Genomic DNA, 25,883 nt, shown 5'->3' with positions numbered 1-25,883 from the left:
GGGGGATCAAATATGAAACAGTTTCCCGTGGTTGTTCAATTATGCTTTGAAAATGTAAGATAGAAGCTGATTGGTTATCAAACCAGAGCTTGAATAGCTCTGCATGACAAACTCCCCTCTCTGCATTTTCTAGGAGGAAACTTTTGCTGTTCAATGAATAAAAACACATTTTACACGCAAGAAGAGCCATTTACATGGAAGATGTTTTTCCTGGAAACTGAAGTTAACTGCAGAATTGAGGAAAAAAAACAAAACAAAGTAAATATAATATAGAGCTTAATACCTCGTTAGACCTCCTCCCCATGCTCACCTTCAGGAATTCTCCAGAGCCTCTCCCATCCTCTGAAACTCCCTACTACAACCTATCTGGCTATCTCTGAAAACTCACCTCGTCAGGAAAGCTTATTCCATCTCCTCTTAAAAAACTGTACATCTACTCCTTCAATCAACTTATGCCTCACAGTCATTGTCTTCTATTGCCACTCTCACAAGCAGGGTTCTTCTAATCCTTTTGTATGGTATTGTAATGTCTCCCTAAATGTTGTAAAGCATTGCATAAACTGTTGGCGCTATATAAATCCTGTATTATTGTAATAATAATTGTGCTTAAAGCATAGAGGTGTGAAGATAGACGTGATGTGTTCTCTAGAGACTAGTAGAATCAAGAGAAAATTATGTGATAAAACTTTTAGAAGAGTAAATCTAAACCCCAAAACAAAATGTAATTTCTCGTTGAGTGACACGGGATGCAGAGACAATTGGGTTATACTGACACCTACAGGAGAGTTTGAACACTGGAAAACAAAACAAAAAAAAACAGTGACCAGCCTTGTATAACCCTTCCGTCACCCACCATTACTCAGTTTTTTCCTAGTGTCCTGACGAAGTGTAACCGTTTTTTTAGCAGTTTTTTCGGTTCTCAAGATTTTTTTCTTCTTCTTCTTCAAACAAGCCATGAACTATTTCATTAATTAGACCCATTTGGGTTTCATTATTATCCCCTTCATGGAAAGGGATAAACACTAAGAAAATTAGTACTGGAAAATTAGTATCTCGCATGCACATTCCAACATTCTGCATTAGGTAGCACCTGCCTGTCACTGCTTCTTGCAGGGTGAGATTATCCCTGAGGAGTCTCAGGGAGTCACTATAGCTCCCAGGCTAAGAAAGACCATTACAGCTCCTTTTGTCTTCTACACCCTGCATATTCACCAATGTTCTAGCCCCTGCGTTTGCCTTGTTCTGCCCCCCAGGGCATCACCATTCCCCATCCCCACAACATCCTGTTAAGTCGGTACAGGACAATTCAGACTCTGAATTGAGGATCCTGAAGCTTCATAAGTCTACCCTGGAACCAACGCTTTGCTTGGAATATGTGGGTCTGATCCTGGACACAGCTCAAGCCAGTTTTCTTTCTACCAACAAAAAGTCACACTCTCAAACTCAGGCTCTTTAGTCAAAGAGTCAACCTACTCTTTGTTTCTGCATGCAAATCCTGGAGCTGATGGTAGCTTCTTATGAGGCAGTCTCATTTGCCCAGTTTCACTCCAGGCCCCTGCAGCTCAACATTTGGCAGTGTAAAACAAAGCAGTTAGTTTGGTGGCCTGATGGCTCAGATATCCAGCTCTGGAGTTGAGGAAATTATTCCTTCTGGTATCGTGGAAGATTATCACAATGGATGCCAGCCTCACAGGCTGGGCAAGAGTCCTTGTCGGGGGATTTAGACACCAGATGAATCCCAGATTCTGATCAACAGTGTGGAGCTTCAAGCAATTTGGTTGTCCCTACAACTGGACAGCTTGACTAGGAAATCTTCCAGAAAGATCCAGTCAAATAATGCCATGGCAGGGGAGGAACCCTGTGTGCCCACCTGTGGCTACATCAGATTTAAATCTGGTTCTCTCTGTTCTTAAAATATTCCTTTCAATCTTACTCACAGGGTTGTTTCTTGTTACATTACCTCTGCAAGGTGTGTGTCTGAACTGGCGGCTGGAGTTGCGCTAATATTGCGCAACATAAAAATTTTCAACTACCACCATTTTATTCTATAGGGTCTTGGCATTCAGAAAATATATAATGTTGGGGGGTTTTACGTCATTTTTAGGCCTAAAATGTGGAATATAACATGGGTGCAAAAATGGAAAAAAGGGCCTCAGTCATGAAGGGGTTAAAGAAACTTTTCTGGACATACACGAAGATAAGCGAGGATTAAGGCTTGCTCCCTTCCCAAAGTGGTTTCAGCCTTTCACCTCAACCAGGACATTGTGCTATTGTCCCTCTGCCTTCCCCAGTGTACATCAGAAAGAGATTCCCTTTGATTGTTTAGATTTATGCTATTCATGTGTAACAACCACTGCTTCCATTAAGGTGCCCACACACCTTGTGATAATCGTAAGATAATCGCTGGAAATCCAGCGATCGTACGATTATCGTAAGGTGTGTGGAAGCCGTGCGACCTCTACTACTGTAAGATCGCACGACTTTTATCTTACGAACATGTTTGAAAACCCGCCGAGCATCGTACGAGGTTCGGCGGGTGTGTAGCATGTTCGTAAGATAAAAGCCGGACGGGCCGATGTGCGCAAGCGCACACTGCCCGTTCGGCATTGCGGTCATTGGAATCCCGCCCCTCAGCGGGGCGGGGTTGCGCTGATCGCAAGTACGATCTGCCTGTCCAAGATAGGCAGATTGTGCGTTTTTTAAATTACCTTACAACCCTCGCAAGAAAAAAGTCTTGCGAGGGTTGTAAGGTGTGTGCCCAGCCTTAGAAAGGCTGACTCCCTCTTTGTCTTTCTTGATGGTCCCTGCAAAGGTGAACCACCTTCTCATAACACCATTTCTAGGTGGCTCAGACAAAACCTAATTTAAGCTTATGATCTTAACATTGGGTTCCACCCCTTCCCATCAAGGCACACTCTACTAGATGTGCTAGTGCTTCTTGGGGTTTTTCAGCATCTGGCAAATGTTTCCAAGATGTGCAAGGCTGCCACCTGGTCAACTTTTTAAAAAGCTTTCTAAGTTTTATCGGGTGGATGTTCAGGCTTCATCTGATGCTAAGCTTTGGAGATAAGGTCCTTCAGGCAGCTCTTTGAAGCTGAAGGCAGTCCCTAGTAAATTTTCTCTCTTACTACAGTTGGGCCTGTGTTGCCTACCCCTGAATTAAAGCTGTTTTTGGGTATTCCGGTTGTCTCTGAATCCAGTGTCCCTCAATGAACAAGAAAGAAAATTATTGGATTGTTATACTCACCGTAAAATCCTTTTCTTACACGTTCTTTGAAGGACATAGACCCCCGCCCCTCTGTTTCTGGTCTTGCTCTCGGCACTGCTTGCTACAAAAGTGGGGCATGCGAGAAGTGGGAGGGGTAAAACCAAGCTGGATCACTGTTTTAGTGTCCAAATTCTCCTTCTAGGCAGCAATATAGCCAAATTGACTCTAAATCATGTGTCCCTCAATAGACTTCAAAGAAAAGGATTCTACAATGAGTACCAAAATGCAATTATTGCAACTTACCAGTCTTTAGATGAGGTGGCTGCTCTTTTTTAGGTTCTCTTTTCCCTTTATCTTCACCTGGTGATTCTGGCTCTAGCACACTGCATCTCTAGGTCGTTTCACCTGATTTGGGGAACAAACACCACCTCCTCTACATTTGAAAGAGGGGATTGCTTTGTAGCTCACAGAAAATAGCTGAGAAACCTAATAACATTGTCTGAGATTTCAGTACAGGCCACAGGAAGTTACAAAGACAATACAATTCCTGACAGGATCAACATGTATTTTTCTGTACTTGCAGAAAATAGACTTTGCATTAAAATAAGCACAATGATTCAGCCACCACATCTAAAGACTTGTAGCATGCTGCAATACATTTAATTTTTATTCTTCATTAGATATGCTTTAGTACTTATATACTGCACTTCAACAGAACCACTTGTGTTCCATCAGTTCTAAATGAAGATGATGGATGTTGCTACTTGACTTAACGTGCCACTCAGTTGTGTATTAGACATCATGTTATGCCATGCATAGCAAATACCATCTTTCAGCTAGCGATTCAATTCACAACAAATGGGCAACAGATTCCCCTTTAATGGATCATGCTCTGTACAGGAACGACTCTTCAATGTAGTATTCGGAGGTATTAAACATTTCACACACAGAAAAACAAACTCTAAAATGTTTTTAATTTATATCTGGAATAAATTATTTTCTTGAATATAGTCCAGTTGGGACATACAGAATACTAGTGACAAGAAGGCATCTAAGCAGGTAGACCAGTCACTATATATTGCCTTTATTACACTAAAGGGGGTTGGAAATAACCAGGACCCCTTCAATCCCAAAGCCAGATATCACAATACACTCTTCCAACTGGATCTGTTGAAAATCCTTTCATCTCAAAGCAATGACAGCTGCCAACTTCTCTCCTTTGGTCTTTTAGAAAGCAACAATGAAAAGAAAAGTACAATTAAAAAAAAAAGAAACTGCTTTATACAGAGTGAGGAAGATAGTTTCCTCTTGTTCCTCAAAACAGAAATGACAGAAGTTATGCTCCCGCAGAACCTGTTAGAGGCATGGATCTAAGTGTTTATTCCACAGAGACGGTCCTCCTTAACTGAGGTGGAGGGGCATGCAAGACTATGCAAACCCCTATGCAGACAATCTGATCACGTCACTTTGGAAATGCCAAATGGGACCCTGCAACAAACTCCCTGCATTGTTATATTTGTCTTCATCCCCTTCCAATGGGGAAAACAGTTCTTTGCTGCATGCTACCTTCCCCTCCTTCCCTAGGCGAATATGCCTGGATCCAAAGTCAGTAGCAGCAGTTAAAAAAAACAAAAATAATGATGCCATGAGAATTTGTATCTCATTCATCCCTACCTGCTTTTTTTTTTTTTTTTTTTCCTCCCCAAATTCCCTTGGGGGATAAAAATAAAACTCTGTTATTCGTCCGTTAGATCCTGTACAAAGAGAAGCTGTGAGCGGCTGAATCCAGCCTCCTGGAGGGTCGGAGGCACAGGGGCTTCCTCACTAGGAAGGCAAGGCAACACCCTACGGGGAAAATTTGCCACTATCTGGAAATGCTCCGGGGTCTCTTTCAGAGAGAAAAGGAAATCGTGAATCACCTGGAATAAAAAACACATAGTATAAATTAGCCTTGCTGAAAGAACATTTCTCCATCGTCCATTGAGGGACACAGCTCTATAGAATTCAGACGTAGGGTTATGCAGCTCAGGAGAAATGGACACTAGTGAAAAAATTAAGTCACTTTAAGGGCATAACCCCTCCTACCTGCCAGTTTAGCTAAAGCTGGCCATACACCTATAGATTTGCAGATTTTCTATGGTCAGATAAAAAAAGTGACACAGATTCCTCCAACTACACTGAACTGTGCCACGCTTCAGTATCTTGCTAGTCGGCTCGGCTGGTCGTCAAAATACCTGAACAATACCTGCATCCAATCAGATTGATTGGACGTAGGCATTGTTCAGGTATTTTGAGAGCCAGCCGGACCGACTAGCAAGATACTGAAGCTTTGCCCAGTGGGATATTCCTCCATCCACACAGTTTAGCGTAGATGGAGGAATCTGTTGCACTTTTTCCATCTGGCCACAGAAAATCTATACGTGTATGGCCAGCTTTAGTGTCCTCTCCTCCTCTTCTGCTTTTTTATTTCTACTCAGTCTGCTATTAGTAATTCTTGGGACTTTCATAATCAGGCTTCAGTTGCTCAAATTTGTTAGGCTGCAACATGTTCTCCTGTTCACACTTTTGCAAAATCTTAGAACGTTGATGTTTCTGCCTCCTCTGGAGCTAGTTCGGCAGAAAAGGTCTTCAAGCGGCTGTTTGAGTATGTGACATTTCTTTTTTGTTGAGCCGTTTATTCTAGTTTTTATGGTGCCACCCACTTTGTTTGGACTGCTTTTGAATGTCCCTATATCTCAGAATTCTTAAGAGCTGTGTCCCTCAATGGACAGTGGAGAAAACAGGATTTTGTGCTTACCATAAATCCTTTCTTCGGAGTCTATTGAGGGACACGGCTCCCTCCCCTCAAATTCCTTTGTATTGCTTGCTACAACTGTCAGGCGGGAGGGGGAATGATCTCAAAGTGGCAGCCAGGGAGGGGGTATGATCTCGAAGTGGCAGGCTTTTAATTTTTTTTACCTAGTATTAACCCCTTCGTGACTGACGACGTACAGTGTACGTCGCCAGCATCGGGGCTGTTTAAACAGACTCCCGGTGACTTTTGCCGCCGGGATTCTGTTTAAACTTGTAGAGCCGACTGTCGGCTTTACAACAGAAGCGATCCTGGCGACTTACCTGACTTATGTTCTAATTGATTAATTAGAATACATCATATAAAACGCGCTCTCATCTCACTTCACTCACTCTTCTGCTTCTCTTAACTTCTGGGTATATCTCTCCCAATCCTGGCCCTCTAAGGGCCTGTTTACACCATATGCAGTTGTGATGCAGTCTGTTTATTTCAACTGCGCAGTTAAAATACATCCCAATGCTTTCCTATAGGCTTTCACACCATTGCAGTCGATTCAACTGCAGTCAGAAAAAGTATTGCTTGTTCTACTTTAACTGCATCAAAACACATCAAACACGTTGCAAACACATCAAACGCAATGGAACACATAAAAAAAAAGAATGGCTAAAGTCAAAACTAGCACCATGCCAGCCAACAAAGAAAGCATACTGAGCTCCCAAACGAACAAAACAAACATAGGAAATGCTCTGACAGGAAAAGGAAGTGACCTACATGCCTAATTAGCATTTTTTAGTGCAGTTAAAAAACGCATCACAGTGCAACTGCGCAGACGCACGCAGTTGTGATGCAGTTTCTGGTGTGAACTAACCCTAATATTTTTAATATTCACCCTCCAAACCAGCATTGACTTTCCTCTGGCAGCAGCCACAATCCACGCACCCTGGTTTCTTTTGACCCTGCTTCCTAGAGCAAGTCCTCCCTTCTCATGTGCCTTCTGGAATGCCCAGAGCATCTGATAGAGCATCTGTAACAAGCTCACCGCTGTGCATGATCTTCTTATCTCCTTTAACATGCTTGCTGTTACTGAAACCTGGCTTCAGGAATCTGACTCTGCCTCCCCTGCGCCCTCTACCATGGTGGCCTCCACTGGACGCACTCAGCCAGACCCAATGGACGGAAAGGAGGTGGAGAGGGAATCCTTCTATTCCCACAATGCACTTTTCAAGCTCTGCCTTCACCTCCCTCTCTCTCTCCTTTTTGGAAACTTACTGTATTCTCAAATTTCTCTGAGGATTGCTATACCAGCCTCCTGGACCAGTATCTCACTTTCGTAATGCCTGGCTACCCTACTTTCTCTCCTTAGAAACACCCACTATCATGCTTGGTGACTTTAACATTGCTAATAACATTAACACCCGGCTACCACTCAACTTCTCAACCTGACCTCCTCTTTTTGATCTAACACAATGGACATACTCCGACTCACTCTGATGGTAACATCTGATCTGAGATGTGCAGACAATAGAGGGGGGTGAGACATCTATTGTCTGCCACAAACAATGTTGATTTAACACCTCTCTCTGGGCAGGTTAATAACACCTCCTAGACTCCAATTATGCAAATGATATCAACGCCTGGTTGTGATTAACAGATTATGTGGATTGGAGCAACATTCACCATATTTATTCCCAGACAACTTTTTGTACAAGTCATTCTGAATTGAGAAAGCTGGTCGGATGACCAGTGAAACGCCTTCAAAAAAAATACAGCAACTCCGTTGCCTTGACTTATTTTTTACAGATATAAACTTTCAAGGTTTAATTTATTTACATTGATGCAGAACTGTGAGTTCTTAACTCTTCTTCCCTGAAAAGGACTTTTTGTATAACTCTGAAATGTAATTTGTTTTTCAGTTTTTGTTACCCTAAGCTTGTTTTGCCACCTCTGGCAATTTACCACTTACCTTTGTACCATTTCAGATTATTCACTGGACTTGAACTGCTTACGTTCAAGAAAAACTGGAAAAATTGGGGTGTTTTAAATCTTTTTTCACACAAACACTTGTACAGCATACAAACTCTGATGTGGCAGGAAATGAACCCAGAACCTCAGTACTGTAAGGCAAGAGTGCTAGCCATTGTGTTGCCTCCTTCTAAGAAAGAAGTGGTATTATGGCGATAGTACAAAATGCATGTTGCAGACAGACAGAAAGCAATAGCTATCGCAGCTGTAAGACATTCTCCACATCAACCAGATTCTATCCATCAGTTTCACAATGGTTTTATTAACTAGCGTTACAGATGTGACAAATGAAAGCATTACTACAAATGGTGGACTTACTGATAGGGACTGTGTGAAGAGGAACCTCCGCTCCACTCTGGTATCATTTGGCATCTTAAAAATGATTTTCACACTATCAGGATGGTCTGGCTGTGGTTCTGCAGGAAGACACTCTGACTTGCGCTCCTTCTCTTCTTGCAGGGTCTAGAGAACATATCACAGAGGAGAATAGGAATTAAAGCAACACTCCAGGCAAATGCTTATCCAGTAAATACTGATCCTGAGACAGCACCTGCATCTGTGAGAATACACAAACTGACTACAGCTGACTGGCTGCAGTCAATGCTTGGCCACTGTTCAGTCAGTCTTCGGCCGTCTTTTTTCTGCCCGGCTCCTTGGATTTTTCAATCAAATTTATTGGTGTTGGCAGGGCCACCCACAGCTTCAATTTCAGCTGATTCACAGAACATTGTCCAAGTTCAAGCCATGTATAGCCAGCTTAGGGAAGCAGAACTTCAGCAGTCAGTTACCCAATAGTTACCCATCAGCTGAGTAAATACCATTACTATGATTTAAAGGAGGAGATTAAGGAACTGTGCATACAGAGGATGTCTGCAACTAGAATATAAACGTTTTCTGAATCTGTACCCCCACCTTTTACCAAATCCCCCACCTTTTACCAGATCCCCCACCTTTTACCAAACTGTGTGCTATTGGTAAACATCGAGACACAAAAGGGATGAGATTTCTTACTAAAATTAAACCAGTAAATGAAATGTGGTTCAAACAGGCAAATACCACCACATAAGAAACTTGAAGCTTCCACTTCTGCGGCAGGAAAAAAGGGAGCTGTACATTGTTGGCGTCAGTTTGTGAACATTACCCTTTTCTTCCTCTCTTCTGCCAGCTGCCTGAGCTGTGCTTCCTCTTCCTCTCTTCTCTTTTGCTCCTGCTTCTCCCTCTTCTTACGTTCTTTCTCCTGATCAGCTCTCAGGGATACTAGGTATGCTTCATCCTGTTGCTGCCTCAGTACCTGAGTCTGGTTTCTCTCCTCCCTGAAAATAATACAAACAATTATAAAGTGATGCTGGCTACCCTAGGGCTTGTTTAGACATCTGTGATTTCCCTCATCTTTTTTAACAGATGAAAAAGGCATGATGACTGCAGCCATTGGAAGTCAAAAGCAAGCAGTATGGAAGTAAAGAGACAATATTTGTCACCACAACCTTAAAGCGAAAGCAAACTTAAAAAATAAAAATTTAGAATGTAGAGTTTTTGGACGATTTCCTGAGTTACCATAATGTACAGGGGTACAGGTACTCTTAGGAATGTGATGACGCAGGGACCTATACATACACACAATAGGTTGGACTTGATGGACTCATGTCTTTATTCAACCTCAAATACTATGTAAAACCCACCTACTTCCCAGCTCTAGCAATTCTGCCTGTATACACTGTACTGCATATGAGCAATGCAGTGTACTACCCTAGGTCCTAGCTCCTGTAATATACAGGGAATGGAGCCAGGTACTAAGAAGGAAGTAACTCCAGTGCGCCTGCGCAGGAGTTACGTCATCAGAGGCACTCCAATTATCGAAGAGCACAACAGCGGATCTGGAAGCAGCAGAGGAGATGGTGACAGAGATGGGCAGAGCAGTGACTGACAGTGTAGGTTGGTAAGCGCTTGGGGAGGAGAGCACACTTAAAAAATAGGTGTGCTATAATGTACAAATATGCTGTGCATACTTCCAGATTAAGGCAATATAACCAAGTTTTAAAACTTCAATTCCACTTTGCCACTTGTTTATATGCTAGTGTAACTTTACATAAACATGCACATTTGCCATGGACCTGTGCCACATTACAGTGTGTTTTAGTCAGCAATTATAGTGCAGTAAACTAGTCTGATAGGGCTGGGATAGCACTGCAGTACGACATTCCTTTAATGTGATCTGAAACCTTCCTATATTTACAGAAGTGAATACTTGCTTTCTTAAAAGCTTTGGATATCATGGGGAAGAATTACAATCTGTCTGGTTTAACTGCTGTCCGTGCCGTTAGCATGTTTTTCTCCATCTTCCTGTTTTGTCACTAAAAAAAGGAAGTAATGGGAAATTTCCCAAAAGAAGATACAGATAGAATTAAATAACTGACACAGGTTCTAACATTTTGAAAAATCAGCTTCACTTTGATGGTGTTTGTAAAGGTTAAAGTGGCCATGGATAGGCACATTGCTCATCAATGTCAGATAAGACAAGATATCTTTTTGCCCCTTTTCCAGATGGGGTTGAAATTAAAAGCAACATTTTGCCTTCATTTCTTGTAAAGGAAATTTCACAAAGTTTGCTAGCATTTATGATGTAATGTTTCAATAAACCACAAAGATGTTTGATCCTGTAGCTCACCGTTCCATTCTCTCAGACACTAAGTAGGTCTGGTTGGCATCCATTATGAAAGTCAGTTGGTTAATTAAGTCCTGTGGCTGAATCAAACCTTCCAGCCTTCCCACCACAGTCATTCGGCGATCCTTCAGCGTTATCATGGCTAAGAATGGGTATGTGTTCTCACGAAGGGCCTGGGAAACTAAAGAACAAAAAAAACAATATGTATGCGTTATTACAGGACAAAACATTTTACCAATTGCAACAAACAAAAACAAAAATCAGCAAAGTGATACACTTACCTCTGAATCCCTCTGGCTTGTTAGTAGAGCATGCCCAAAATAGCATTCTGCTGTTGATGAACTGAGACACCTCTGATGTGCAAAGGGTATTCCTACAGCAGACAAAAATATACATTACCTGATTACAAAGCAATTCATTAGGACAGGTCCATGTGATTTACCCAACTGATTGAATGGCACATTTGGCTGGACAAGTTAAAGGATTAAGCCCCTGGTTCAAGCTACAGTATGCTACTTCTGGGCACCAGTTTAAAAACCAAATCTGTTTACAGTTCCAGTACATGCAAAACACACAGGGACTTATGTATTCTGCCGGCCAGCATTGTATGCAGTGACACTTTCTTAGCCATCCCACTGTGTATCAGTCATGTGATATCACTTACTTGGGGGGTCCCTGCAATGTGTCATTGCACAAAGCACTATTAACCAAAGCAAGCTTCAAACAGAATTTCTTTAATGTACAGTATTCTTGTATAATGTCCAGCAGTCTCTTGCGATGTGCACCTCCCAGTTTACATAACTCTAGTAACATGACTGCTTGCAAACATCCAATACAGAAGTCTCTTATAACATGCATCACTGTTAAGTCCAATGTAATTTGCTGCAGCAGAGTATTGTCAAATAACAAGATATTCTCCGGTTACCGCACAGAGATGCTTGAGAAAATTCTGACTTTGTATGGCAACAGTAAAAGTGGATCGGGGTAAGAGCTGTGAAACTTGAGTTATAGGTACCAGAAGACGCAAAGCAAAGGTGTGGTTGAGGTTGCAGTAGGCAAGTACGCATGTACAAGTCAAGTTACAGAAAAAGACCAATTCGGGTCTATAACAAAGGCAAAAAATAAACATGGGGTAGAGGGCAAGGCATACCTGCAAAATTCATCAGAGTCTTGATGATCCTCCCCATGCAGATACACCAGCAAAAACCGCAGCTCCTGTTTGGCATCATTTAGAGCCTGCCATAACAGACAATCAGTGGGTAAACAGGGGCACACTGTAAATCATCAACAGTATTTCATTATCTCTGCCTAGCAAAGAGGAATGCTATCAGTGTACAACTGGACAGAGCCACGGTTTCTCATATTACACATAAAGACATCACAACATGGACAATGGTAAGCTTTTGAAAACAAAATTATGAGTTTCACAAGTGCTAATGTTATAACGTACATTCTGGATGGGAAGGTGGAAGTGTGCATTGCAAAATAGACATCATTATGTTCTTGTATAATTCCCAAAAAATAATAAAACAGCCATTTTGTATGAACAGTTATAAGGTAACAAAAACATTTTTACACGACTGGGATACTGACACCTGCTAGAATACATTTTTCCACTATAATAAGTCTGGGCTTTAACCCTTTCGCTGGCACCGACGTATGTCCTATGTCGGTGGGACCCTTTAAACAGACTCCCGGCGACACTGCTTACATGTGTAAAGACGACTGTGGGCTTTACACTGGAAGTGATTCTGGCAGCTGAGCTGCCACCAGAGGGCGGTGCAGTGTGCGCCTCCCTCCTGCAACCAGCTTTGTTTCCTGGGCTCTGCTGCCCCTCCTGCAGGCCAGGGACCGGCTTCTTGGGTGTCGGCGGGAAGCGAGGAAGGAGAGCGGCGAACATAGTAGATATGGTTGAATAAAGACAAGGGTCCATCCAGTTCAACCTATGTGTGTATGGGTGTGGGATTCTGTATCTGTAGTTATTTGACTCTTAAGGCCTGGTTCACCCCTGGGCGTTTTACAGCGCGTTCCTACGCGCTGTAAAACACTCAACATGTGAAAACCAATAAATTGCCTATGGGCATGGTTCCCACCTGGGCGTATTTCAGCGCATAGGAACGCGCTGAAAAAAGCTCTACGGCCAAAGAAGTACAGGAGCTTCTTTGGGGCGTTTTGCCGCTCGTTTCCATTGGTATTCCTGAGTGTGGATCGGGGTTAACAAAGCGCTAACCCCGAGCCACACTCGGGAATACAGCGTACAGGTCTTACCTTGTCCGCGAACCCCGATGTGTCCTAGGTATCGTTAGGTATCGCCGTGTGCACCAGAGTGAGATCAATAATTCTAGGGACAATAATCATGGATATCGCTAAACTGATGACCTGTATAGGCTTTTTAAAGTGTCGCCTATGAATAATTTGGGGGGCCATATTTGTCGCTATTTCACGGGCGCATGCAATTTTTCAACATGTGCATGTTGGGCATCTATTTACTCATCGTAACCACCTCTTTTATATTTTACCAAATTGGTATTTAATTGTGTTTTTAAACACTTAAATGATGCCTCTTGATTCGATCATCTTCTTCCTTCCACTTGTTTCCAACAATCCCTCCAGCGCTGATGCGAGTCTCTGATCCAGCGCTGACTTCTGTGTCTTCTGTGCCCCACGGTGTCTGTCCGACGTGCACACTCCCGGCTGTGTGCATTCACTTACAATGTGTGTCCCCTCTTCTCCCTGCCGAAGATCTCTACTGTGCATGCAGTACTGTCTACTGCGAAGATGATGGCCGCTCGAGAAGCTCCAGAGGTAAGCAAATACCTTTTTGGTAACTTTTTTTTTTTTTTTTTTGTTTTTGCATATATTTTCTTCTTTCTAAAAAAAAAAAAAAAACGAGAGTTTAATTATATTTTAAATGCATATTTTTACAAAATGTTGGGAGTTTGATAGAGTTGCACTAATATCGTGAGATGTAAACATTTGCAGCTGCCACCATTTTATTCTACTTTGCTTTCAAACAATATATCATGTTTTTGGGGTTTTAAGTAATGTCTAAATGTGGATTATACTGTTTGCAAAAAAAGCCCTTGGCAGCGAAAGGGTTAAAACTTAGAGGAGAAGCCCACATCTATGCATGCTTATTTTGTGGCAATACAGACAGGTCACAGTGGGCAAATTAGTCCCATTGTGCACATGATGTTGATGATTTAAAATGTACCAGAGCACCGTAAAACCAAATGCACTGTATTATGCAAATGACAACTTCACCTCTAAAGTCAGGGCTATGGCCACTCTATATGGCTTTCACCTCCCATACCCCACTATTGATCAATGAGACTGTCCATCAAAGTTATGGACCAATAGAGAAGCTCAAGAGGAGAGAGAGCAGACTAGAAGACATTTGCTCACCGCAGTACCATGGGTTTTGGGATTTCCAGAGTGCTCCAAAATTTAAGCAGGGTGTGGTTGTCACCTGCACTCCCTTCATAACCTTTACATTTACTAAACATTTGGTTTCAAGCGGCATTTAAAAAAAACCATTGACTAATGACAGCATATCTGGACTGTTATGCGTTACCTGACTATAGGTCCCCTGGTAAAACACAGGGTGTGTTCTGCCGTACTTCTCTTCAAACATCTGTATAAAGGAGACTATGTCCCCCACGGGGTCAGTAACTCGGCTACGTGGATCTGGTCGGACAAAACGAAGAGCAAACCTAAAATTGAAAATACACAATTTCTGCAAAGATTCTCCAATATAATGACATATAACAAAATCGAAGTAACTTACCTAAATATATCAAGTAGTGTGTAATAGGTGATGCGGAATGGAAGCATGATCAGGTAGTAACCCCAGCCAAGGAGCCCCTAAAACAAAATACAGCCGTGTTACATAGTTTACATTTATCGTAGAATCTGCAAGTAGAGTTCTCTGTACTGCACAGAACAGCCAATCAGATTCTTCTGCTCATGTTACCAGTGCAAACAGGAAAATGAGATTGGAAATGTCATTGGTTTCCTTGAGCAACACATACAATTCTTATTTCAGATAGTTTGCAAGCTTTTTCTCTACTCACCCTGGGCTGTGGCCGGGACACCACATAACTGTATACTCTATGGTCGGCTGTATTCACTTGTAGCGGTCGATTGGGTGCTGTGTTAAAGACACTAGGAACACCCTCTTGTTCATTGAGTCTGTCCTGGACAGCTGCCTAAAAAGAAGACAGAGTAGGTTTATTAACATCATACCCATCTCCTTTCTCCTTAACCTAGTTGATGTGGATATACCTCTATATTCCAGTTGTGCTGTTGCAAGGTTTGGCGACATTGGTCCATTGACTCTATTCCTGTCAAGTCCTGGAAAAGAGTAGATGAGAAAAAAGTTTTCTGAATACATCAAATACAACAGGCATTCCAACAAGGCAAAAACGATGACAATATAGCATATGTGGTTCAGTATACCAGGACAATCCCAGATGCCAGTTTACCATGGCCAGTATTAGAATCTGGATCATGCTGTCACCAAGCACAAGATTCTTAGGGCTGTTTTTGGTCACTCTGCACCCTAGTTGGTCCGTAACTCATTACTGTGTCCTGTAGAGACATAGGGGATGGCATCAGGAACCACAACATGGGCCGGGGGAACCAGGAAATCTATATCCTCAAAATTCTTCAGGATCTTCATCTGGCCCCTTTCACACGAGCTGATCAGGAGAGGATCGATGCACAGATCCTCTCCTGATTACAGCAGCACAAACGGATGTCACCACTGTGACATTGGTCTACGTACAGTTTTTTTTCCTCCATTTTGCGACAAAGGAAAAGAACTGCAATTGCCGGACCCCATGCCAGTCTATCTGGAAGTAAACGGTCATGCTTATTTACATCAGATTACCCCCGGTCCTTCAAAATGAAACACTGTTCCGTTCACTTTACCAGAAGCGGCCGGTGGCGGGGGTAACCGGGTGTAAACAGACACCCATAGACTTGCATTTGGCTTTCAAACGGGTCCGCCTGTTCGTTTTTCGGACTTGATCAAATGTCCAACGGCTGTGTTAAAAGGGCCTAACTTCACTATAGTAGTGATCAGCATTGACAGAAGAGAAAATGAGCATTCATTGTCGTCTTTACACACTTCTTTTTTTGAACAGTAACTGTGCCGCCCCAATAGGGACATAGAATATGAGATGCATAGCCTCAGTTAATATTAGCATTGTTATATAGGTTAGAATTTATATAGTGTGATTTGCCTAACTATTTTCTCATAGCTAAATTCATGTCTTATCCTATGCTGCCATCTAGTGGCCTTTTGTTGTAATGTACATGTTTTTCTGTAATTATTCCTCATGTGACGATGTATTTCCCCCTAGTGTAGCCTCACCCTTCTTCCTGTGTGCAGTACTTCCTGTGTCATGGCACAGTTAGAAGCCACATGTAACAAGGACACACATGTAATCTGCACAGTACGTAGGAAAGGCATCATTTTCTGACCGCACAATACTATAACCGTTCAACTGCTGTTCCTTTTTTTTTACTTTTTTTCCCCTCTTCATTTCTAATTAACACCTATAAAATGTAAATATATTTACCCAAATCATTTACAAAGGATGGATAATAGACAACCAATGTATAATATATCAGAATAGATATTGCTGTGGATAGTGGATATTGCTGTGGCAATTTTTAAGGGGATTGTAGAGATTATAAATGTAGAAGAATTATAGGGCTGTCATAGACTAAATCAGTTACAATGAAGCAGGCCCCAGTCTCCAAATCCTATAGCATGTTCACAGTATGACCATTTACTGAAGCTTGCTCATACTCTTTGACCATCTTCTGTTGCATACCTACAGTCTGATCCTCGCATGTAGCATGCCTATAGTCTTTGACCATCTCCTGTTGTGTATGTACAGTCTTTAACCTTCAATAGTAGCATGTCCATAGTCTTTGATCCTCTGCTATTGCATACCTATATCCTTTGACCTGCAACTGTAGCATGTCCTCAGTCGTTGACCATGTACTGTTGTATATCTACACTCTTTGACCTTCACTTGTAGCATGTCCATAGTATTTGACCATCTCCTTTTGAACATGAACAGTCTCTGACCGTCACTTGTAGTATGACCACAGTCGTTGACCATGTACTGTTGTATATCTACACCCTTTGACCGTCACTTGTAGCATGTCCATAGTCTTTGACCATCTCCTGTTGCAAGTCTGCAGTGCCTGACAGCTTTCTGTAACAATAAATTCACTAAACATTAAGAGGGGAATTTATCAAAACTGGAGCAGACAAAAACTGGAGCAACTGTGCATGGCAACCAATCAGCTCTGATCTTCAGTTAAGATTTGGAAATGAAAGACAGAAGCTGATTCTTTGCTGTGGTCAGCCCTGGCTTAAAATAAAAAGCAACTTCAATCTCATGAAATACTCTCTGTATGCAAAACAATCTTATTTTTACCAATGAGGGAAACTTTCAGTCTTAGATTCAGCCTCAGATTGTTTTATTCATCAAAATGTAGTGTCAGCTGTAAATCAGTAAACTACAACAGTAAAAAAGAAACCTCCAGTCATGATTCTCTAGCATACAAAGTACTATACCAATTCTATAGAAAATACTACATACTGGATAAAAAGAAAAGAAAAGACGAAGCCTCTATTGTGTGAAGGTGACAGGTGCATTCAAACATGCCTGGCAGCTGGCATATGTACTGCACGACCTTTCTACAGCTCAACAGCTATTTGTTTTGAAAGTACCATTCAAAAGAAACATTGGCCACTGTCACATTACCACACTATGCTATTAAAGTGCATTTCCAAATGATAAACCTTTCCCCACCAAAAAATGATATTCCCAGTTATTAAAAATGTGTAAACTGTCATATGCTAGATCTAGGTCTCAGCTATGGGCATTCTATTTTGTTGCTCGTGTGGGACCGGGGGATACACCCTTATCTTATCCTCTTTACTATTCTTTTTCTTGGGGAATTGTCGCTTTCTAGCACCTTGAAAATCTTCGCTCAGGTATGCTGCTGACCTTAGCGACCAAGCCATTGGCGGTTGCATTGCCTTATCGATGATTGTTGGTATTTTGCACTGATGCAGCTGTGTTCTTATTTTGTTTCCCTGAGGAGTTGTATATTGGTGCATCTTCCAGTGTTTACTCTTTGGAATATTGTATCTATGCCCCTACTTATTTTTTTATGTATGTCGTGAATTCTCAATAAAAACTTATAACAAGTAAAAAGATTAAAATTTGTAAACAACATTTCAGGCGTTACAGGGTTCTCATATATGTATGTTTTTTTTTTTTAAATGCAACAAGCTCGTAGCAGGCACCAGAAGATTCCCATTTTGTCCATGCCCCACTTATGGTCAAGAAAGATCCAGCCACAGTTTCCATGAGTGAACTGTAAAAAAAACAGTCATATATACCTGAACATTTCATATTCATGGAAGACCAGTGTGGGGCTAGACCCACTGCAAAGGTTCATTTTTAATAAATCCTAGAGTTCTTTAACTGAACAAACTGAAGGCAGAAGCTGATTGGTTACTATGCAATGCTTAACTGTAGCCAAACTGTCACAATCCTAGAATAATACTTTTAAACAAGTAATGACAGGTCAAGAACCTAAATATTAAGTCTTAAAGCAGAACGCCAGGTACAAATATTAACCCTTACAGCGGGGCTACTCCTGCACTGCAAGGATTAACTGCTCGTTTTGCCTAGGGTCAAAAGTAAAGTTTTACTCACCTGACCCTCCAAGCCGGCTTGATTTTGGACCGGTCCCTGAAGCCTCTCCCCTCCCCTGCTGCAGTGGTACAAGGTCCCCGAGTCATCACGTTCTATACACATTGTATAGCAAGTGAGGATGAGGAGGGACATACCATTGCTGCAGTGGAGGATGAGAGAGGACGGCTCTGAGGATCGGGTGAGTATACCATTGTTATTTTTAACCCTAGACAAAAACAAGCACTTAACCCTTTCAGTGCAAGGGTAGCTCAACTGCAAGGGTTAGTATAATTTTTATTGTTAAAATATTATTACTGTATAGGCTTAACTATAAAATATTTATACGTATGCTTTTTATTTAGCTCAATAATCAAACACTGTATATTGCAGTTTACAAATCCTTAAATTTGGTGGCCTCCGTTTTGTTTTTAGGCTTTTTTCTTCATTTTCACCTGCTGATCCGGCCAGTAAGTCTGTTATTTTTCATCAACCAAGCTGTTCAGCACATGTGCAAGTTAGACGGCTGAGACAAACCATTTAACACTGACGGGTGCTTACAATAGTCAGCTGTTATGCCTTATACCTTAAAGTATATTTACAATTCTGTAGTCAAATTTGAGAAAACCTCTCTACGTTTGTTACGTGTTCTCAATCACACAGCATACTGAAAACACATTTTTCTAAATATATTTCTTACCTTTTAGCTGTGTTTTTGGTGAAGGCCTTTGCTCAGATTCCAGGCTACAATGAGCAGTTTGAAAGGAAATTTGGAGGGACAGACTGAGCTTTCTCTCCGCGTTCCAGAGCGTTCAGTCTCTGGAACGCAAGCGTTCCAGAGCGGGAGGGGGCTTGGCGGTGCATTGAAGTCAATGGCACCGCAGCCATGACCCCTGCCCGCAGTGCTTGCAGCATTTTAGCAGATCGCACTGGACCGAAACAAAGGCACTGATGTGCCTGTGCTTCGGGTGCGGGCAATCGCACTGCGGGCAGGGGGCATGGCTACGGTGCCATTGACTTAAATGCACCGCCATGCCCCCTCCACCCCTGAACGCAGGGAGCCAGCCGGCTTGCGTTCTAGTGCATTGCAGAGACCGAACGCTCTGGAACGCAGACTTTGTGGTGTGAACCGGCCCTTAGTCTTTAACCCTTTGTTAAGTGCTTCACAAATCTAGATTACAACTGATAATGAAATCCGCCAGCACAGTACAGACAGGGCTGGAGGTGATGTAGATCACTCCCACTCATTCATAATTGAGGATATAGTAACCATACTATGTCCTCAATTATTTACAAACACTCAGCGATCATTGCTTTCTTAGTGTTTGTACCTCGCTCTTCTTCCTGACAGCTGTCACAGGAGGCTGAGCGAGCGGTGCGGGAGGAGAGCTTAGCCTCCTGCGACAGCGCAACCTGTCTCCGCCCCCCACACCGCTCTGCCGATCTGTGACAGGAGGCTGAGCGGTGATGGGAGGAGAGACACGGGCCGCTCGCAGCGCTCTCCTCCCGCAGCGCTCGGCCGCCTCTGACAGTTTCTCTCCTCCCCAATGGGACACAGCGGGGAGGAGAGAAAAAATTAATGCACCACTGTATCGGCAAAAAAATGGCATTTCGGCATTATGCCAAAAGTGCCATTTTCGGCCGATATATCGGTGCATCCCTAGCAAACACAACTTTAAAGCCCCCTCCACAACATTACATAGGGGGAGGTGATGTAGGATTTTAAGTAAAAAAAAAAGAAAAAACACATAAAAATGTAATTGGCACCTTTTTTTTGTTAAGGGTATGTAATGTGAATGGGAACAAGTATCAAATATAAAGTAGAGGTTATCCCAATTTGACGGCAAACATGGAAATACACTTTAAGCCACAGTAACGTGATCACCCAGCGCTTGGTCCTTCTCCTCTCTGTCTACTATCTGCAAGGGTCCATTATCTGGGGGTGATAGGTTGGAGGGGGTAGAGGGAGGTGAAAGGCAGGGCAGGATGGTAGCTTTGGTAGACTATTTGATTGGAGTTGGGCTTTAACTTATTTCCTTTTATAATTAGAGGTTTAGACAATCCACCCATGATACATACTGACACACTACAATTGTTTCAGCCTGTGCGCCTCTTGTATGCCAATGAGTACATTAGAGAGCTAGTGACAATTTGAAGTATGCAGCTTTATCAGTGACTAGCAGGCCAATTTTGTCATTAAGTTGTATATATCAGATTACTCATAGAATAACGGTTGAACACAACATAACCATAAAGAAAAATAGCTCCCTATGTGACAAGTCACGTGTTATTGGATTCATTTATCAAATCTGATTTGAGGAAAAGAAATGCTCTGCCTCGCCTCCTCGCCTCCTCTCCTCCTTGTGTTTTAAATGTCAATCATGGTACCGCCGTGGGTGTGAGGTTGGAATGGCTCCCGATGATATTTAGGACTTGTTCACAACAACTGCAGAGCAGATACAGACCAGACCAGTTTTTTTGTCTGGTCCAAACGCATCCATATAGATTCCAATGGTTGTGTAGTTCACACCATTGCGCTCAGTTCCAGAGCTTTCAAAAAAAATAAGTCCAGCATGTCACATTTTTCTGGTCTGGAACACACAAAACCGAATGTAAATTCGGGGAAATGCTCCAGAACACTCCGCAACTTAACTAAAAGCCAATTGAGGCTAAAAACGCACCGGAATGCATCAAAAATGCACCTGACTGCATTCGCAGGAACGCATCAAGATGTGGTCCAGACATGGTGTGAACAAACCCCCAAAGAATACACTGGGACTCGCATTCGCATACTCACACACTTACACATAAGGTTGAACTTGATGGACCTGTGTCTTTATTCAACCTCAAATACTATGTAACTATGTGTTGAGAGAAACATGGAGGCTACCATTGCTGATCTCCTTCCAGGCTAGCTGCCTAGCCGATTCTGACTTCAATGTATTCCGAATCACAGGCATGGAACAAGCATGCAGCCAGGCAAGTCAGAGTACATTCATAACACTTGATCTAAATACTGGTTCCAAGTCAGTGGCTTAGGAAACATGACGACAAGGCAAATAGCAGAAATCAGCAGTGACGGCTTCCATGATTCTGTTTCATAGGTTTCCTTAAAAGCACAGAAGGCACACAAAACAAATTCTTCTGGGTTTTCGATCATCAAATCTGCACCTGTCCCAACCTAAGAAACTGAAAGTAACATTTCAAGCTAAACTGTTCTCACGGCACACACTAACATGTACTTAGACGGGAGTTTTACTGTGACCACCTGGCTAACAGCTAAATAAACAGTTGTAATGCATATATGGGGGCAGTTTTCTCCCCTCACCAAAAGGATTGGTGGCTTTGTCCAGCCCATCCTGAGATTTACACATTCCTGCTTGACAGCACAACCAGCTAGGTGTCCTCTCTTCTCCCCTAATGCAGCATGGCATTGTCACCTTCCTGCCCCTCAGACAGTGACTGGACAAGAAAGGAGCAGCAGCAGACTGAGATGCTCATCTCTCCTCCTGTCAGCGTGTTCCTTCCCAACATGAGGAAAGCCTCACTCACGCTGCAATTGACAAATATGTATTTAGACATTTCTAAATGCTTTTGATTTTTAATGGTATTATACAGTAAGATCTTTTACCTGCACTTAGGTGCGGCCAGTTTAGCTGCGTTCAGACAAGATAGCCAGAGTCCAATTAGAAACTCTAAATGCATGGTAACATGACTAAAGCTGCTTTGGGCTGCATTCGCATGAGGAGTTCAGGCATTCCTGGGGTACACATGTATTGTGCATCCAACGAGAATCATCTATTCCAAACCGCATGTGATCATCCCATGTACGATTACATGAGAACTGCTGCTGATAAATGCGCCCGCTGTCAATCTGTCATTAACTTCATTGGGTACAGCAGCTGCATCTGAATGGGGACCCTTGGGATTCTTGGCGCAGGAATCCCATGTCTGGGAAGGTTCTCATTCATCCAGGTCACAGTATATTTGTTAAAGCTGGCCATACACCTGGTCAGATAGAAAAGGTGCAACATATTCCTCCATCTACGCTGAACTGTGTGGATGGAGGAATCTCCCGCAGGGCCAAGCTTCAGTATCTTGCTAGTCGGCCCCGCTGGCTGTGAAAATACCTGAACAATCTGATTGGATACAGGCATTGTGCAGGTATTTTGAGAGCCTGTGGGGCTGACTAGCAAGATACTGAAGCTTGGCCCAGTGAGAGATTCCACCATCCACACTGTTCAGTGTAGATGGAGGAATCTGACCATAGAAAATCCGCAGATAAACTATAGGTGTATGGCCAGCTTTAGAATAAATCAAGGCAACTGAACTTGCTGTATTATTCTTGAAGACGTTTCACTGGCCATCTGACTTGCTTTCTTTTCTGGGTGCCATATGCATAGCTTTCTCTTCCCTTCTGAATTGAGAAAGTTAGTCGAATGACCAGGGAAACATTTGCAAGGATAATACAGCAAGTCGGGTTGGCTTGATTTTTTTTTTACCGATAGGGATCCTAGAACACGGCATGTGTCTCCATGTGAATGGGGCCTTAAAGCTGAAGTTTAGTTTCTTTTTTCTTTAGTTTTTAACTAAACCTCACATTTAGCTAGCTAATTTGTATTGAGATAGTAGTCCATCGCAGGAGTGAGCTTGGAGCGGTGACTACATTACAACACATACAGGGACCATGGAGAACAAAAGTAGCCACCCTCCAGAAGGCAGGACAGTGTCAGCATGAATTCAGAGATGATTTGAGGATCTACAGCTCAGGGATACATAAATAAGATACATTTTTGTTAAAGGAGAACCATGAGGTGAGTGCTTTTCACTCACCTCATAGTTCTAGCCGACCTGTGACAATGAGACTGTCACAGGTCGGCTCAGTGGATCGGGAGGTGAGCGAACACATCCCGGGTTTGCTCACCTCTCGATCCTGTCACGGCTCTCTGCTGTGACAGGGGAGGGGCTGGATACCCCCCTCCCCGCTCCGATCCGCCAGCGCTGACTGGCGAAACGGACTGGCGAAACTCTAGATAGGCAGAGCCAGCTGTCAGTCACGCAGCTGGGCAGATCCCGGCACAATTGTCGGGATCCGCTTCAGCGTCTCAGTATGTAGCTCGCGGTATACTGAGCTTAGGGTAACGGGAGGACGCTAGTTTGTGCCCTTCCGTTACCCTAAGGAGAACTATGGCGAAAAGCCTTAACCCCATGGTTCTCCTTTAAGGTACCTGAATGTGCAGATGCTGCAGTGCCGTCCGTCCGTTTTTTTACTACGGGCGGACGGCAAGAGGTTAAAGACTTAACTCCTGAGTTTAGTGTCACTTTAAGGTTTGAAAGTGAAAGTGAGAAGCTGACTGGTTGCCATGTACAGCTGCTCCAGTCTTAGTAAATTCCCCACAAGCACTTCCAGCCTAGTGATCCCAAAGAAGAAAACTCTGACGTAGGTGCTGATGAAGAGCCATAGACTGCAATGTAAAGGAACAGAAATGTCCTGTACTGCTGTGGATGTCACTTGGGCTCCTGTTATATGCCACTATATTTGTTATAGGTTTAGAGGTCACTTTTTTACAATGAGAATGAATCCAAATTACCTGCAATGTCATTAAGAATCAGTCTGGGGACAGAGAGGGTCACCTGACAATTGAAAATCATCTAATCCTAATAACAGCCACATACAAAGTTGATCTGCTGATAAGATGCATTCCAGGTAAGCGGCCATGGGTGAATTAAATGCAGCATAGCAGACATGAGCAGGTAGGTGGATAAACAGCAGTCCTCCATGTGCAGGGTGACTGACATATATAGCCAGCGCATATAGTCCTGCCATGGAAGATAACAGACTGATGAGCTGCATTGGGACACCATGGAGGTGATGAATGAGGCCCAGTGGGACAGCTGTCTGCTCAGAGGACATTCTGCTCCTCCTCGGTGAACCGGTACCCTGTGCCCCCATGTAATGAGATGCCAGGGTGAGCCCACACACCTCCTCTCATGGCTTGGGCTCTCCTGCCTCCTCATAAGATGGACTGTCCCTTTCAGGACACCCTCCCCGCCCTCCTACCTGGAACTGCAGCAGTTTCTCGGTCTGCTCCTGGCTCAGCTCCCGCTCCTCCGGCGCCGCCATCTTCCCTCTCCGCCTTCTGACCCGTCACTCCCAGCCACCGGAAATGACGGATCTAATTCGTGGGCTCGGAGGTGATGGAGTTCCGGTGGCCATCTTAATTGGTTGCCTAGCAACTGGTAGAGTGTGTGTGTCCATGTTGCTTGCTTGGAGAGTGGTGTGCCTGTGTGATACGATGAGCGAGAGGGCTCGGTTCCTCCTCCCTATAGATGATTCCGCACGGTGCTGGCTATAGTGAAAGGAAGAAGCTGATTGGTTGCTGTAGGCGCTTAAGCGGAATTATCAATCTGCCACCAGTTCCCACACAATTCGTAATTTCTGATCACTCCACGTACCAACATTCACACAATAGTTTTTCATCTCTGATTAAAATAGATATGACTCGGACGATATCAAGTGAAAATACAATCTACCAGAAATTATTATTATTATTATACAGGATTTAAAAAGCAGATTAAACAGTTTGCACAGCGCTTTACAATAGAAGGAAGACATTACAATCGCAAAACAAGATGGTAAGGAGGGCCCTGCCTGTGAGGGCTTACAATCTAAAGGTGCCCATACACTTTACAACCCTCGCAAGACCCCTACCCTGCCCCAGCCTTAACTCCGCCAGGTCAGCGGTGTGATGCGCAGTACAGAGGTCAGTAATGTAACGCACAGTGCAGAAGTCAGAGTGACACACAGCACAGAGGTCAGAGGGGCGCAGAGGTCAGTGTGATGCACAGCGCAGAGGTCAGTGTTACGCACAGCGCACAGGTCAGTATGACGCAGAGGTCAGAGTGACGCACAGGTCAGTATGACGCAGAGGTCAGTGTGACGCACAGCGCAGAGGTCAGCATGACGCATAGTGCAGTGGTCAGAGTGACACAGAGTCAGTGTGCCGCGCAGAGGTCAGAGTGACGCACAGCACAGAGGTAAAAGTGACGCACAGAGGTCCGATTGACGCATAGCGCAGAGGTCAGCGTGACGCATAGTGTAGAGGTCAGAGTGACGCACAGGGCAGGGTCAGAGTGACGCACAGCGCAGAGGTCAGAGTGATGCACAGCGCAGAGTCAGTGTGATGCACAGCACATGGTCAGTGTGACGCACAGCGCAGGGTTAGTGTGACGCACAGCGCAGGGTCAGTGTGATGCACAGCGCAGGGTCAGAGTGACGCACAGAGGTCAGAGTGACGCACAGAGTCAGTGTGGCGCACAGCGCAGGGTCAGTGTGACGCACAGCGCAGGGTCAGTGTGACGCACAGCACAGGGTCAGTGTGACGCACAGCACAGGGTCAGTGTGACGCACAGCGCAGAGGTCAGAATGACGCACAGCGCAGAGGTCCGAGTGATGCACAGCGCAGAGGTCCG

General features: G+C 43.5%; 1 protein-coding gene across 1 annotated transcript; it reads right to left on the bottom strand.

Moving 5' to 3' along the window:
* Positions 1-4,165: 4,165 nt before the first annotated feature.
* On the bottom strand, positions 4,166-24,678 carry FAF2 (Fas associated factor family member 2). Its single transcript, XM_018569733.1, has 11 exons — positions 24,472-24,678; positions 14,968-15,036; positions 14,757-14,891; positions 14,471-14,547; positions 14,258-14,396; positions 11,834-11,919; positions 10,965-11,056; positions 10,687-10,864; positions 9,163-9,334; positions 8,340-8,483; positions 4,166-5,127 (listed from the first exon to the last, which is right to left on the bottom strand). Exons 1-11 carry the CDS (start codon positions 24,532-24,534, stop codon positions 4,945-4,947), a joined length of 1,338 nt encoding a protein of 445 aa, XP_018425235.1. The 5' UTR covers positions 24,535-24,678; the 3' UTR covers positions 4,166-4,944.
* Positions 24,679-25,883: the final 1,205 nt, after the last annotated feature.

Source organism: Nanorana parkeri, unplaced genomic scaffold, assembly GCF_000935625.1.
Source record: "Nanorana parkeri isolate BGI_ZX_2015 unplaced genomic scaffold, ASM93562v1 scaffold1383, whole genome shotgun sequence".
In the NCBI taxonomy this organism is placed as follows: Eukaryota; Metazoa; Chordata; class Amphibia; order Anura; family Dicroglossidae; genus Nanorana; species Nanorana parkeri.
The sequence above is the reverse complement of the archived record's forward strand: the minus strand, read 5'-3'. Positions and strand labels throughout refer to the sequence as shown.